This window comes from Hippopotamus amphibius, chromosome 7 (genome assembly GCF_030028045.1).
Source record: "Hippopotamus amphibius kiboko isolate mHipAmp2 chromosome 7, mHipAmp2.hap2, whole genome shotgun sequence".
In the NCBI taxonomy this organism is placed as follows: domain Eukaryota; kingdom Metazoa; phylum Chordata; class Mammalia; order Artiodactyla; family Hippopotamidae; genus Hippopotamus; species Hippopotamus amphibius.
In genome coordinates, this window is record NC_080192.1 from 140846025 (window position 1) to 140859687 (window position 13663).

Genomic DNA, 13663 nt, shown 5'->3' on the forward strand with positions numbered 1-13663 from the left:
CTGGCATTATTTTTGTTGTTTTATTACTATTATTGCTGTTTTTCTGCTCTCCTGGAAGTCCACCACCTTCTTCTGTAGTTTAATCTCCTAGGTTGCGGACTCGGATGTCCCGTGAATTTCCACAAATGAGAAATCAACAGTGCTCAGAGCTGACTGCCTTGTTAGATCAGGTGAGCTGTAGTAAAATGGTCCAGTCGCTCCCCAGCTGGAACGTTCTGTGGGCTCCGGAGAGCCCGGGGTCACCAGCTGCCCTCTCTGGCCTCTGGCCTGTGTGTCTGCCTGACGTGAGGCGGCTGGTGCAGCCGGGGATGATGGCGGTGCCGCCCGCTCTGGAGAACAGCCCCGCAGACGGGCTGTGATCGGCATGGAGTTTGGAAGAGCTGCATTTCCATTCTTTTTGTCAGGGGAGGCTCCCTCCCGTTTCCCTGCAGGCCCCAGCCCCTCTCCTGCCTGCACAGGGCCAAGTCCCGCTTGACAGGGCCAGCCTTGCTCCTGAAGGCCCGCAAGGCCTGAGCCCAGAGAGGAAGGGCGGTTTTTCCCATGAGTGTCTAGAAGCCATTGAAGCCACAGATCTGTGAAGGGGCAGGAAGAGAAAAGGAGGGTGCAGAACAGAAGGACCAAGAAAAGGTTTTTCTGATTAACTGCATTGATGTTTCCCTGAACTCTGTCCATCACTCACCCGATCCCCAGTCCTGGAACTAGCACCTGTGTACACACAGCACGTGCACACAATCACACAGACACATCACACACACATTACACACAAATGCGCACACACACATACACATATATCACACCAAACACTTCACACAGCCTACAGGCACACACACCTGGACGGGTACCCTGACTGAGGTGAGAAGCTAGAAAGCCAAAGGAAGACAGGACATGCTGAGGCCCAGCCCAGGCACGCGGGGGCCTGGGGTGCTGTTTAGTGGCTGCTGCATGGCTGGGAGGCGACTGTTGCATGGCTGGGAGGCGACTGCTGCAGCCCTCACCCCAGAGCCCTTGGGAAAAGGCCCGAGGCGATGACCACACCCTTCAGAGACAGCCTACACAGAGCACACTGCCCTCCTTGCCGGCGGGGGTACCTGGAAAGAGGGAGCCACATGGAACTGGTCTCAAGGACCTCTTGGCAGGTGGCTCTGAGGGTCAGGCATGAGATCGTCTGGTGGATGGAAGAGGACAGACTCCAGACGGGCACGTGAGGGGTGGGGGCCCCCTCTCTGCCCTGTGTGGCTGGGCTCCCCGTGCTGGCTGAGGATCCCTGCGGTCTGATCTAAAGAGCCCACCTCTGGAGCCCCTGAGTGAAGGCGGGGGAGGTCAGGCACCCTCCTTCATTCTAGCAAAAGTCACAGAGCACCGTGAGGTAGGAAAGAGCGAAAAGCAGCTCAAAATACAACCTTTGGCGCAGCTCCACAAGCGTGGACAGGTGCAATGAACCAGCGGGGTCCAGTCTGACCAGGGCTCAGGCCCCGGCCTGGGGCAGGCCTGCTTTGGGGCCTGGCCTCATCACTTACATGAGCCCACCCTGGGCAAACCAATCTCCCTCAGTCTGTTTTTTCACCTATAAAAGTGGTGGAGCAAAAGCCCTTCCATCCATGTTTTAAAAATAATTTGGATCAGCAAAAACTGACTTGGATTTGAAGCAATGTATAGTCCTCAGTTGTCCTTCTTCATAGAAGTAGATATACATTTTGCTGCAGAAACGTGAATGTGTTTGATGATGGGATGCTCTAAGCTCCTGCATGTCAGCTCGGGCTGCCATCCCCGAAGAGCACAGACTGGGGGGCTTAAACAGCAGACGTTTATTTTCTCCCAGCTTTGGAGGCTGCGAAGATCGAGATGCCGACCAGTTTAGATTCCATCCTGAGGCTTCTCCTCCTGGCTGGTGTGTGGCTGCCATCTCACCGTGTCCACACGACCTTTGTGCATGTGTGGAGATGGAGAGCGGTGTCTCCTCTTACAAGGACATTAATTCTATTGGATCAGGGCCCCATCCTGATGACCTCATGAGGATGAAATTACTTCATCAGTAATGAACCTTAATGACTTCCTTAGAGGCCCCGTCTCCAGAAACAGCCACGCTGGGGGTTATGTCTTCAACATATGAATTTTGCGGGGACGCCCACGTTAAGTCCCTAACACCCTGTTAGGGTTGCTGTGGTAAGTGGTATATGAACCACGTTACTTTTCAAAAAGTCAAATACTCTGAATTGCAAAATATTGATACATCTGACCCCGAGGGTTTCAGATAAGAGACTTTGCATCTGTATTATCTAATAATCACTTTGTAACAATGACATGAGAAGGAATAGAAAGTTCCTATCACCATGCCTGGCACACAGTAAACGCCCAACAAATACTAGTTGCCGCCGTCACTGTCATCAGCCTGGACCTCCAACTGGATAAAACCTGGTAGGTGCCCCGACAGAAGGCCCTCTGAGTAGCAAAGAACAACAGAACCAAAATTTACAGCAAAACAGACTGAGAAAACAATTTAAGGGAACATGAGGGATAGATAAGGCGTTACTTTACATATTATCCAAATATCTCATGCAAATCATTACGGAAAATACCAACATTTCAAAGGTCAAGCAACACGAGAGGAAATACGTTCCGCCTCAAAAGTTCCTAAAGAAATGACGATCAAAACAACATCCATACAACATTTTACGGCTAAAAAACACAAAACTGTCAATGACGGGAGCCAATATTACTGCCAGAAACCAGGTGTGACTGATGTGCTCAGACAGTAGAGGGAGAGAAAATCAGAGAGCCCTCCTGGAAAGGAAATTGGCAAGAAATTTTGGAAGAATTGTTTGGAGAAATGTTTAAAACCTTCGAGCCTATATTTCAGCTGCTGGGATCTCCCATGAAGGCTGTTTGCCAAGGAAGCAAAGCCTCTCCGTGGGCACACAGGTGTGTTGCCGCACTCCTCATGGGGCAATTACCAGCGGGCTCTGGACCAAGCAGGTGAATTGCTCACGACACATGCCCCTCGTGCCCCACCTGGAAACACTGGTATCACCACTGTCATTTTACAAGTGGGGAAATGGAAGCAAAGAGAGCTTAAGACAAGCCTTGTCCCACTACCTGGAAATTCAGAGGCTGAAACCCAGGCCTGGGACTCAGGAAGTCAGGTACTCACTACTCACCGCTGTATCATGCTGCTTCCCAAGAGTCTGACGACAAAAGATGATAAGAAACTAAAGGCTCAGTCTTAAGGAACTGAGCAAATCATGAGCATGTACTCAAACAAATCCTCTGTGTTAGGCCACTATAAACAAATAATAAGACTTGTGGTTATAATATTAACTAAAAAGGGAAACAAGTGCAAAATTATGGTTTGCACAAGTCATTCCGATTCAGAGAACAGGTCTAGAATGAAGTACTTAGCAGATGGTGAGTATACTATGGAGGTGTGAGTGACCTAAGAATAAGGGTGGCTCCTGCCACCTTCATCCCAGGATCTGAGCCTAGCTCCTGACACACAGCAGACACTCAGAAATGTCTGGTGGAAAAAGGACTATGAAACCTGTTTTGCTTTGTTTCCTAATTTCTTGGTATAACGTTGTTTGTATGATATCTAAATAACAAATTTCAAACAGAAATGAAGCTCCCCTTGCTGTGGTCCCAGGTAGAAGCACTGGGCGTTGACTAAAGCACCTGCCGTCTGGGCTCAGACAGGCCTGGACATGGGTCCCGGCTCTGTCACTCATCAGCAAGTTCCTTCACCTGTGTGGGCCTTCTGTCCACATCCATGAGACAGACATGGTAACATTTATCCTCTGGCTGTTAAGAATTAAATGACATCATACATACGAAAAAAAAAAATGCTTGGAAAAGTATATATGTAGCACCTAAAAGAGCTCAATGGCTAGTAGCTGTCATTAATACAAAGGGAAGCTCTTGGCTCCTGAATGCAGACTATCTTTACAATTCTGTATTTTTAAAAAATGAGCTATATCTATTTGTGTGGTTGGTTGGTTGGTCTACTTGTTTGCCAGCTTGGCCAAGATCAAGGGACCCCAAAAGTATTCCTTTCCTAACTCTTAGTTTTATAGCCACAACTACATCACACCAGAATCCTAAGAAGCCTTTGCCAAACTTTGAAAAGATGAAGTATGCATTGCTCACCTGCGTTAATTTCCTAGTGCTGCATAACAAAGTGCCACAAAGCAGCGGGCTTAAAACAACAGATATTGATCCTCACACAGTTCTGGAAGCTACAAGTTCAAAATCAAGGTGTCAGCAGGGCTCTGCTCTCCAGAGGCTCTAGGGAAGAATCCTTCCTTGTCTCCCAGCTTCTGTTGGTTCCCTGCAACCCCTGGAATTCTTGAGCATGTAGATTGATCACTCCAATCTGTCTCCACAGCCCCATGGCATTCTCCCTCTGTTTCTCTTTCTCCTCTTCTTATAAAGACACCGGTCACACTGGATTAGGGGCCCAATTTAATATGACTTGATCTCAACTAATTACATCAGCAACAACCCTATTTCCAATTAAACTCACATTCTGAAGGACTGGGGGTTAGGACGTCAATATATCTTTTTTTGGACACAATTCAACTCATAACACCACCCAAAGCCCACACTTCTTGGTCGAATGGATTGCCACCCCTAGGAAAGACCCTTTCATAGAGCAAAAGATCCTAAGAGAGAAAAGTTGGTGATAGCGAGTTTTAGAAGAAAGGCAAAAGGAAACTGGGACAGTCTATTCGGTGAATGACAAATGCAGCCATAGAATTTCTGCTCCTTTTCTAGACCTGAAGGCCTTGAAAGCTCTGCACTGGCCTTCCCAACTGTTTTGCTAATTAAAATGCTAATTCCTTCTGAGCTGGAAGTCTGCCTAAGCAAGTAGACTGAAAAAGAAACAGCGGCTGTGGACATTGGACTTACCCTGGGTTTATGGTTTTCTCTTAAAGAAGAGCTGTCTGCAGAATCTGAAGCCAGATGTGGGAAGTTTAATGCAAACTACTTTATTGAAAGTGGTTTCTAAACCTTAATACTGAGATTGCCTAAACTCTGGATGGTACATAATGTGGTGCGTTTGGTACATGCTTGAAGCCAGCACTACCTTTAACAGGCAACCCAACACCTCTTCCAGTGAGAAAATTCTGGATCAGTATTTTTTTATTGCACGGAGTCTTAGGAGACGACAGTGCCTCCTAATGTACAGCATTTGGGGGAAGTAAATAACTCAAGAAGTAGCTGTGATATTCGTGAAACTATCCTTACACCTGCAAGCCTGAACCTAGATTTGTTCTGTCACTTTGAGAGCTGCGTGATCTTAGACAAGTCACTTAGCCTCTCCGAGCCCTAGTTTCTTATTCTGTAAAATGATACCAATGATATCTACTTCAAGTGTTATCGTGATGATTAAATGAAAGAATGGACAATTAGTCATCTGGAAAAATACCTAACCATGGTAGATGCTCAAAAAATTTGCTATTCACTGTTGCTGATTTTATAGCTAACATAGCCTCCAGGGAGCTGGGTGACTTGGCAAAGGAAACAAGGCATGAACCCAAGTCTCCCGATTGCAGATTCCGTGCCCTCTGTACTGCCACATCCTGCATCGATAACTCTGACATCCATATAAATGTTGCTCTTGTGGCGTGACTTCTCCTCTATTGCAAGAGTCTTAAATTGCTGAAAGTTTTCAGGAAAAAAGAATCCGTTTTTTTGGTGTGTACTAATTATTTTTATCTGGTTTTGGAGTGACTGTTATATCTGGCCTTGCAGAAGTACAGGATTCCATATTTCCCAATGCTCTGGGACAGTTTTTATTTTATGCTGGTCAAATACACATAAACTGGACCATTAGTGACATGTAGCACACTCACAATGTTATGCAACCATCACCACTATCTAGTTCCGGCACATTTTCTGGAATTTTTATTACACAAGAATTCTCTCCTCTTGGAAGGTGAATTACTTTAGACCAAACATATTACTGTGTCAACCAACTCTCATTTCTGTGGGTCTTCTTTGCTTCTGCGAGGTCGATACTAGTCTCCATGTATGATTATACAATTTACCCATCTTCTCGTATTTCTCACAGTTCTTTGTATTTCATAGCAATGTTGGCATATCTACAAAGCGTCGGGACAGTCTCATCCCTCTGGGTAGAACTTTGAATTTTAACTTAAAATATCTCGTTGCCTATTTAATTTTTAAACATGGAGTCCTAGTCTGATTTCTAGACCCAATCTGAGCGCCTCCATCTGTTGTTAGGTGACTTTAATTCATTTATAATTATTTTGATTATTGATAGGTTTGGATATTTCCTATTTACCAAGCCTTCTTGCTGTTTATCCCCCCCCCAACCTGCTCTTACCTCCTACACTGATTTTGTCACTGCTGCCTTTCCCTTTAATGTTTTAGATGTTGGACATCCTGTTTTTCCCTTCTAGCAGCTACTCTAAATGTTTTTAGCACATATATTTAAATATTCCTTTTCCATTAACATGTTAATTTCTTCTGCCCCATTAAGCCAAGAATTTTCACTCAGTTTCACTCATTTTATCAGTTCCTCCATGACGGACCACTCCCACCCCCAGCTCCCATGTCGGGATCAGCTAAGATAGATTCATTGATTCACTCGATGGGCATCTCATCCCTACCATTTGCTGGGCATAACCAAGGCTCTGGGAACAGATCAGTGAAACCATCTCATAAAATTCCTACTTTCGTGGGGAAAGACCAAACAAACAAACAAACTAAAGACAACTAAACAAATAAACTGTTCTGTTAGTAAGCACACTCGATCAAGGATGACCTCACTGAGCAGCTGGCTTTTGAGTCGTAAGGGCCTAGCAGAGGTGAGGCAGGGATCCAAGCGAATGTGGGGGAGGAGCACCCAGACAGGATGGGTGCTGGCCTGGCAGTGCACAAGGTGGTCCACAAGACCCAGGTGGTTGACATACAATGAGCGAAGGGAGAAGTAAAGGGTTAGCAGAGATCAGGAACATTCCTTCCTGCTGCTTTCTTAAGAGACTTTCTCAGCTGCACCTGCCAGCTGTCTGTTTCACTCCTGGGCTGGTCTATTTCATCTGCCTCTTGACCTTTTAATTTCCAAGATCTGTAATTGATCTTTTTTTTTTTGTTCTGGATACAATGTAATCGTTTCCCCTGAATTTAACTACACTTGTTTTATAGGATTCTGTGAGCTGTATCAACTCTTTACGGAAGTTATCACCTCTTACTCTATCACATCTCCTATATTTTGGTTATGAGTTGTAGCTGTGTTTATTCCTGTACCGGGAGCTCCTGTTTGCTATTAACTGCCTCAAGTGACTGTGGGGACAGGATGATGCAGTGGAGAGGGGGTGCTGACAGCTTGTCTTCACCAAGGCCTGGGGACCCTCCCCCTGCTTGAGGCCTCTGCCAGTCAGCTGCTCAACCCAGGCTGGCGGGGTGTGGGGAGTGTGGCAGGGAGAGCTGGGAGGCACTAAACAGCCTGGCTGCTCCAAACTACTTCCCCCGTTAATGACCCTGACCAACGCCCAGGCCCCCTTCCAGCTTCTTCAGCCCCTGGGAAGATCAGGGCGCCCTGAAATCATCTTCCTGTGTGGCAGGCTTCTCTGCACGCTTCGAGCTGTTGTTTCCCCCATGTCCAATTCTGTCTGCCTTTTCTCTTTCAGGGATTCCCCCACATCTCAATATACCCTTATGCTTTATGGATTTATTCTTCTTTCCTTTCCAAAACTGTCCTTCTGTCACGCATTGAGATTTTAAGCAGGTAGCCCCCAGAATCCAACGGTCACACTACTTCCAAAACAATGCAATTCATTCCCAGCAAAGAAACAATACATGCATTTCAAATTTTATTTGTAAGGCTGGAATAAACAAGACCACTAGTATGGGGTTTTTCTCAAGTTTAAATAAACTAATAAAATGGGAAAAGCTGCACAGAGGACGCCATTTATAAAAGACAAATAAAACTAAAGAAGGTAAGTTTTTATTCCAAAATAGGAATAATGACATATACAAAGTGATCATTTTAGAAACATTGATCTTAATATTTTATACTCATGGGCTTTTTTTCTTGGGGAAGAAAAGATTGACACTAAGTCTTTGGCATCATCTTTGAAAAAAATTTCTTCTCAGATTATTATCCATTAGAGTGCTTTCAACGTCTGAGATGGATGGATGGATAAGAGTGCCTTCTGCTGATTCCTTTCTGACGACCTCTAAACTCTTCCTTTGGTTACGGGCCACTCCATAAGCAGTGTGCTGGGTGGGGAGATGCACCTAGAGTCTGCTTCTGCTTCTCTCCAGCTGTGTGATCCTGGTGAGATCAGAAGCTCTCGACATCTCAACCGTCTCATCTTTGAAATGGGAAGAATAATTCCACGCACACAGGCTGCTGCAAGGGTTAAGCAAGAGCCTAACTGTGAAAGCACCTGGCCCAAGGCCCAGCCTCCAGGGGGCACTCTAACGCGCTGGTTTAAAAAACATTCTGGCAGGAAGTGAGTGTGGGGGCATCACAGACCATCCCTGCTGCCTTGTCTGTCCCCCTGCCTCTCCGGCCAGGGACCAAACATTCATAAGAGAAGACAAGCAATTTGAGGAACTAAAAACTGAGCTTCAATAAATTAGAATCAGAAGTCTACGTCTTATCAACTATTTTCTATATTGCTTTGGTGGCTTTTCATTGTTTCAAGTAAGCCATTTGGTCCTCTTTCCTTTGTAAGGCAAATTCTATTTCTCAAAATCAATCTCTGTAACCTTAATTTCCTTCCTGAAACGTTTGTAGTTTTTTTTTAAAAGTTTCTTTTCACTTTTGCCCTTTGTAAGAGGTAGGGTATTTACCCTATACTATTTTAATAGAATCGTATTTGCTCCGAAGTGAAACTATTTGTTTTACTTTATTAAATTTGATGCCTTTGGGCTAGCTTTGAAAAGAGTAAGCATACGTAATTCTTATCAAGTGAACCCACTTCGTTTTTTCTTGTCTCCAGCCTTTACAGTTCACTGTTCTTTCGCAGTATTGCTCTATAGTAGGTTACAGGGAAACCTGCGTAGCCAGCATCACATGCATCCTCTGAAATGCTGGTGCTTCTACAAGATAAGCCAAGAGGGATCCTTCAGAACTAAGAGAAAAGTCAAGTCTGTCCGTGGAAGCATATGGAGGAACTGACAGCAGGCAAAACTTTGTTCTTCATAAAATGGACTTCCACACAGGCCAGGGCCGTGGGGTCTGGCCCGGAACCTAGGAGTCTTGGGTTTGAGTTCCTGCTCACCATCCACTCATCCCCGTCGGTCTCAGTAAGTCTCCGTCCATCTCTGGGCCTCGGTTCCCTGGCACCTACCGTGAAGGTGTGGCCAAAAGACACCTCTGGGTCCCGTCCCAGTCCAGACACCCCGTGGTTCCTATTCTTCCTTTAGCCTCAGCAGCCTGAGGTTCTGAAGGCCCCACTCTCAGATGTGTCGTCCAGTCAGAAAGAAGAGCGGTCGGTCCTCCTTGGCGTTGGCGGTCTGGAATTCGTCTCGCAGCCGAAACTGCCACTCATCTTCCAGCTCCAGGCGGACGACCGTCTGGCGGAGTGAGTTGCGGTCCTGACAGATCACACACAAGGTGGCACCTGTGTGGACAATGGCAGAGATGTGTGAAGAAAACGGGGGAGTTTCTCCAAAGGGAAGCTACTGCCTGGCCGCCACGTGCAAGAACAAAATACGATGCTGTTCGGAAAGGAAGGACCAGGTGTCCGAGTGAGCGCTTGTCTCCTTGGGGATGCTTCTTAATCTTAGCAAGACAGTGAGGTTGTGATTTAGCAGGTTTAGCAGATGAACAACATGGAACCAAGAAACATCGGCAAAGAGGTGAGCACAGGGAAGAAGGAGACAGACTCAAAGGATCTCAAACCAACATCCTCAGCTCCAGCCCCTGGTGGGACGTGCCCCACTCCCCCAGACACACAGGCTGACCCTCATTCTCCATCCATCCAAGCCCGCCACCCGCCCAGGGCCCACACAGCTCCTGCCCTTCCCTCTGCCGGGCACCATGAATTCTCCCTCCTCTCGACGCCTAGCGCACATCAATAATCCTGGGTGATCCTTCCATCTACCTACCGTCTTACCTACACGTCCTATCTTCCTATTAGACTAAATGTTTCCCAAGAGCAGAGAATGTTGTGGAAACCTCTGTTTCCCCAAAGCTTATGTGACATTGGTGTCCACTAAACACCTGGTAGAGAGGAAGGTCGGTCAAGGACGACCAAGGAAAAGTGAAGCTCAATTAGGGATCCTGGCTAGATTGGAAACAATGTCTTTAAGTCATACAGAGTGAATGTTTCTCACTCTCAACCGCTCTAGCACGAACACACCTGCAGAGGGAGGGAGAAAGATTAGAAGAAAAGTAAACATGCATGCGGCACCCCAAGACAAGGAAGAAGAACTCATCCACGAAGAAGAAAAAATATCTAAGGGATCTGAAAGCTTAGGCTAAGAGCCTGGCCTGAAAAGCAACAGAAAAGTTGAAAATATCGCTGGTCACCAAAAAGAAAGGGGATGTGTCTTGTCTCTACGTGAACAGGTAGAGGGGGAAGAGCTGCCCTGGGATCCCATCCTGGCCTTCTTGTGCTTCCCTGGAGGGTCAGGGAAGTCACGTGCCCTGAGTCTCAGTTTACGCATTGGCAAAAAGGACTACGACCAGAGATCACCTCTGCAGAGGTCCGCGGTAAGAGTATGGAAGTTACCTTTCAGAAAATGAAACTTTTTCAAAAAGCTAGCTCCCACAAAAGAGTCACAGAGGTACAGCAGGAGTCCACTAAACATGAAGTCGGAACAGCTGATGTTTAACGAGTGGGGCCTGGAGCTCACATAACACACAGAAATCTGGAGGAAAAAAAAAAAAAGGAATCCAAGAGAAAAGTCATTTTCCATTAAATACGCCACAACATTTGCTAGGGCTTTGCATCCAACAAATACTAACTGCCAGGTCGAGCTCAGATGTGGAGGACCAGAAACAGTATTTAATGTTATTTCCAAATCTATATTCTAAAAATCAACTCCAAGACTTACCCAGATTTATCTGTTCATTAATTCATTTCAGAATCAGAAATGTTTAGCATCAGAAGTGAGTTTGATTCCTCACTTCTTATATTGGGACAAACCATCTCAGTTCTCTCAGACTTTATCTTATCAGCTGTAAAGTGGGGTCATATAGGAGCTGAAGTAGTTGAGTGGTTATAATTCCAAGTCCTGGGTTCTAGCGCATATGTTTAGGAATTTCTGGGATTTATGGGCTCAACAGCACCCGCTCTGACAGTTACCTGAGACCCCAGGTTAAGGTAGCAGTCAACGGACAGCACGGGGTGGCCGTGATTCTTCAGGGACAGCGGGAAGAAGCGGTGGCTGTGGTGCTGGAGGAACTTCTCCAGCAGGAGCTGCGCGGGAGCCGCGAGGAACGTGTGCTTGCTGTCGGGGGCGCAGATGTACTGGGCGGGCACGACAGCCATGGGGCTGTCAGACACCTGGGTGGGGAAGGGCGAGCATCAGCCACCCCCAGCCACCCTGAGCAGGGACCCGCGGTGGGTGGCCCCGTCACGGGAGGCTGTGCCGTGGAGCAGTGATGTGAGAACACGTACTTCCACAGTGAAGTTCTCCGTTAAGAAAAATTAGGTTTAACCAAAGTGGGACGTGTGAAAAATGATCGCATGATCAGTAAGAATCATAGATACTGACCATCACACGCGGAAAGCTGGCTGTTTGGTCTAGGAAAAGGTAAGAGAACCCACGGACTTTGGGAATGTTCCCCCAAATCCAGGGGTGCAAACCTCTGGGAACGGCCAGCGTCCCCTTGACCTCCAGATCCTACCTGCCTCCCATCCAGCCACACTGCCCTTCCTTTCCACAGCCCAGCCACCACCAACATATTTCCCATGCTGCAGCCGGAGACACCGTGGACATAAATACTAATCAAATCCTCCGCCGGATGCCCTACAATAGGTTCTCATTACTCCTGGAGGGAACTCTAGAACATTCCCATGACAGATGAGGTTCTGCCTACTTCTCTAGCTCATCTCTGCCACTTTCCCCCATGATCAGAGGCAGGGGGGTGCCAGCCTGGTGTGGGTTCCTGGAAGACACAGATCTCCGAGGGCTTGCTGCGACTTCGCATCTGAAATGCCCAGGCCTGCCCCAGCCAGTACCGACACAATCGGATCAGGTCTCTCCCCACCCCACCCCCGGAGGCTGGCTCCAGGTCAGACGACACAGCTAACAAGCTAGCCCTTCAGACAGGGTTTGGCAGGTGCTGTCCCAGGGTCCCCGAGAAGAGCACGGCACCACACCTGCCCCGAAGGGCTGTGTCCAGCAGAAAAGCTGGACAAGTGAGCAGCAAAGACAGTGATGGAGGTGTGCTCCGGGAACCATCGTGGGACAGAGCGCAGACAGGCAAAGGCGCACAGGAAGGCGGGTGGTGTGTGTACGCCGAGGGGGACACACAGGGAACCGGTTAGAATTGGAGATCAGAAGGGAAACCCTACGGAGTCTTTCCCTTCCCAGGGCTCCCAACCGGAAACTTTTACTAACACTTTCCAGCGGTCAAGCCCACCCCATGGCTCAAAGGCGCCTGGGTGGCCTCCCAGCCCGCTTTCCCACCCTGGGCAGCAGCCCTCTCCGAGCACGCGGCCACACCCACCTTGGACGTGATGTGGAAAGACCTGTGCCCGCCCACCGCGATCTGCTTCTTCATGACACTGAAGCGGTTGAACCGGCAGAGCAGGAGGCCGGCGCTGTGCGCCCGCAGGTTGAAGTCCACATCGTCACACGTAAACCTGCGGGGACCAGCAAGGGGGCAGGTCGGACTGAAGGCAGCTCATGGCCCCAGTCACGGCCCCACCAGACACGCGGAGGGTGCACCCCTGTATTGGGGGCTGGGAAGGCAGAGCAGGCTCGTTCCTACCCCAAAGACCTTCCTCTGGGAGGCGTAGAAGGCAAACCAAGAAGGGAAACAGGACAAGCTGTGATGCATCTGCACCGGGAACGCTGGGTGCACCCCAGGCTTACACTACAGAAGCATTGCCACTTGTGGACCGCACACCACATGCCAAGCACCGGGAGGGGGACTTAAACACCACTTCATCTGTGTGTTAAAAAGAAAACAACTGACCTCCCAGAGTAAAAATATGAGCCACTTTTTACAGCGGAGGGAAGCAAGACTCAGAGAGGGCAGGTCATCTGCCTACATTGCGAAGCTGACAAATGACAGAACCCAGATTCCTGGCAGGTCGCTCTGGCTCCAAAATTGATGCTCCCGCCTGGGCCCCTTTGGGGGTGTGCCCGCTGCTTGGCACGTAGAGGACTCGATACACATTAGGACGGACCCCGCTGGTGCTGAGGGGAGTGGGTGGGTGTGAAGGAGGTGAATCGTCTTGCCTGACAGACAGCAGGGAACTGGGGTTTGGAAACGCAGCCAGAGGCTGGCCCCTGGCCAGAGAAGAGAGGGGAGAAAACAAACACTTCTGCTGGAAAGGTGGGGGCTGAGATGGGATTGTAGGTGTTGGCTGAGGGGGTGTCCTCTGACCCTCCCTGCAGCCCCCTCCCCTCTCCCCGGACCAGTTTCTGCAGGATCCCAAGTCAGTAGCTGCAAACCTACCTCCTGTCATCAAGATAAGTTTATTTTCCCTTTGGATGAAGCCAATTAGCTAACCCA

General features: G+C 48.2%; 1 protein-coding gene across 1 annotated transcript in view; it reads right to left on the minus strand.

Annotated features, from left to right (window-relative positions):
• Nucleotides 1-9270: 9270 nt before the first annotated feature.
• GREB1 (growth regulating estrogen receptor binding 1) overlaps nt 9271-13663 on the minus strand; it is an 84079-nt gene continuing 79686 nt past the window's right edge. Inside the window, exons 30-33 of the mRNA XM_057741812.1 lie at nt 12650-12785; nt 11280-11480; nt 10704-10842; nt 9271-9590 (exon numbers count right to left, since the gene is read on the minus strand). Of these exons, the coding sequence (XP_057597795.1) occupies nt 9427-9590; nt 10704-10842; nt 11280-11480; nt 12650-12785 (640 nt within the window). The 3' untranslated portion in view covers nt 9271-9426. The remainder of the gene's footprint in view (nt 9591-10703; nt 10843-11279; nt 11481-12649; nt 12786-13663) is intronic.